Source organism: Bombus impatiens, unplaced genomic scaffold (genome assembly GCF_000188095.3).
Source record: "Bombus impatiens unplaced genomic scaffold, BIMP_2.2 scf_2222, whole genome shotgun sequence".
In the NCBI taxonomy this organism is placed as follows: domain Eukaryota; kingdom Metazoa; phylum Arthropoda; class Insecta; order Hymenoptera; family Apidae; genus Bombus; species Bombus impatiens.
In genome coordinates this window covers 1,325,610-1,326,695 of record NT_178641.1, presented here as the reverse complement: position 1 = coordinate 1,326,695, position 1,086 = coordinate 1,325,610, and the positions used below count along the sequence as shown (strand labels likewise).

At 57.4% G+C, this 1,086-nt stretch overlaps 1 protein-coding gene across 5 annotated transcripts in view; it reads left to right on the top strand.

The window, feature by feature from the left end:
- Positions 1 to 1,071, top strand: part of LOC105681806 — an 89,651-nt gene extending 88,580 nt beyond the window's left edge. The window contains exon 4 of one of the 5 annotated variants that reach the window (XR_002947840.2): positions 294 to 1,061. Coding sequence is in view for 3 of the 5 variants with exons in the window: in XM_024371895.2 (XP_024227663.1) it covers positions 294 to 541 (248 nt within the window). In the remaining 2 variants the exon portion in view is untranslated. Of the gene's footprint in view, positions 1 to 293 lie in introns of all 5 variants that reach the window. The other 4 variants (XR_002947839.2, XM_024371895.2, XM_024371893.2 and 1 more) reach the window with 4 other exon arrangements.
- Positions 1,072 to 1,086: the final 15 nt, after the last annotated feature.

The following is a 1,086-nucleotide window of genomic DNA, read 5'->3' as shown; positions in this document are numbered from 1 at the left end:
GGTCTTCTACGTCGTCGTAGCCGCGAAAGGCCGATAAATGAGCCGATAACGGCATTGTCTCGCGCCAACCGTCCTCGCTGTTCGCCTCTTTGCGTCCTTTTCCAACGCTCGCTTTTCTCGTTCCCCAAATTCTCGGTGCGAACGGCGCGGCGTGGTTACGAGACGCGTCGATCTTCCTTTCCTTCCTCCTCGATTCAGTGACTGGCGCCGTAACCGCGGCGTAACCGCGCCCCGTTCGCCGTCTAGGCCGCTATCGCGTCGCACTGAAACGATCGTACGATTTTCCGTTGCAGGGGAGGACGGAGTCGAAGGCTCAGGGCCTGGCGCGGACCTCCAGGGCGAGGAAGGCGACTGCGTGGAGGATGACGGCCCAATTAGTCCTAGCGAGAGAGGTTGCACGACGGCAGCCAAAGAGGAAGAGGATGGGGACGCGACCGACGAGGAAGACGACGAGGACGCATCGCCGCCCACTCCACCGCCTTCCGCAACCGCGAGACTGAATCCTACTATTTTAAGGGACACTGGACCACCGGACAGGTAAAAATCTCGATTAACGTGCTTCGCGATAATTACGAAAGGAAACGGACCGAGACGAGGCGAAACGAAACGAAACGCGAAGCCTATACTTAGGAAGAGACGAAGGCGCGACCGTCGAAAGTGGTATGAACGTAAATTTCAACGAACACGGTTCGCTTGAAACTCATTAGTCGGTGCTTTACTGGCAGCATGGTCATAAACCGCCTAAATCAACGAGAGCGCCGCTGCCGTTCTCTTTGAAGTTGCCGGCGTCGGGCGCCCCTCGTGTACACACACGGGTATTCTCGTTGTTTGAGCGCAACGAATCGTCACGGATACGTGCGGCGCACGAGCGAGAGAACGGTGTAAACGTCGCGTCGTTCAAAGGAAACACGAAGGGGAGAGAGGCGAGGAGATGCGGAGCGCACGAGGACAACAGAGAGAGAACGAAGGAGGGATAAATAAGCCGGTGCCAGACCGATATCGGTGACTGCCGTGCGACGTCATACAGCTAATAGAGATAGGCACGTGTTACGCGTCGGCCTGCATCGACGATCCCACCAACGCCGA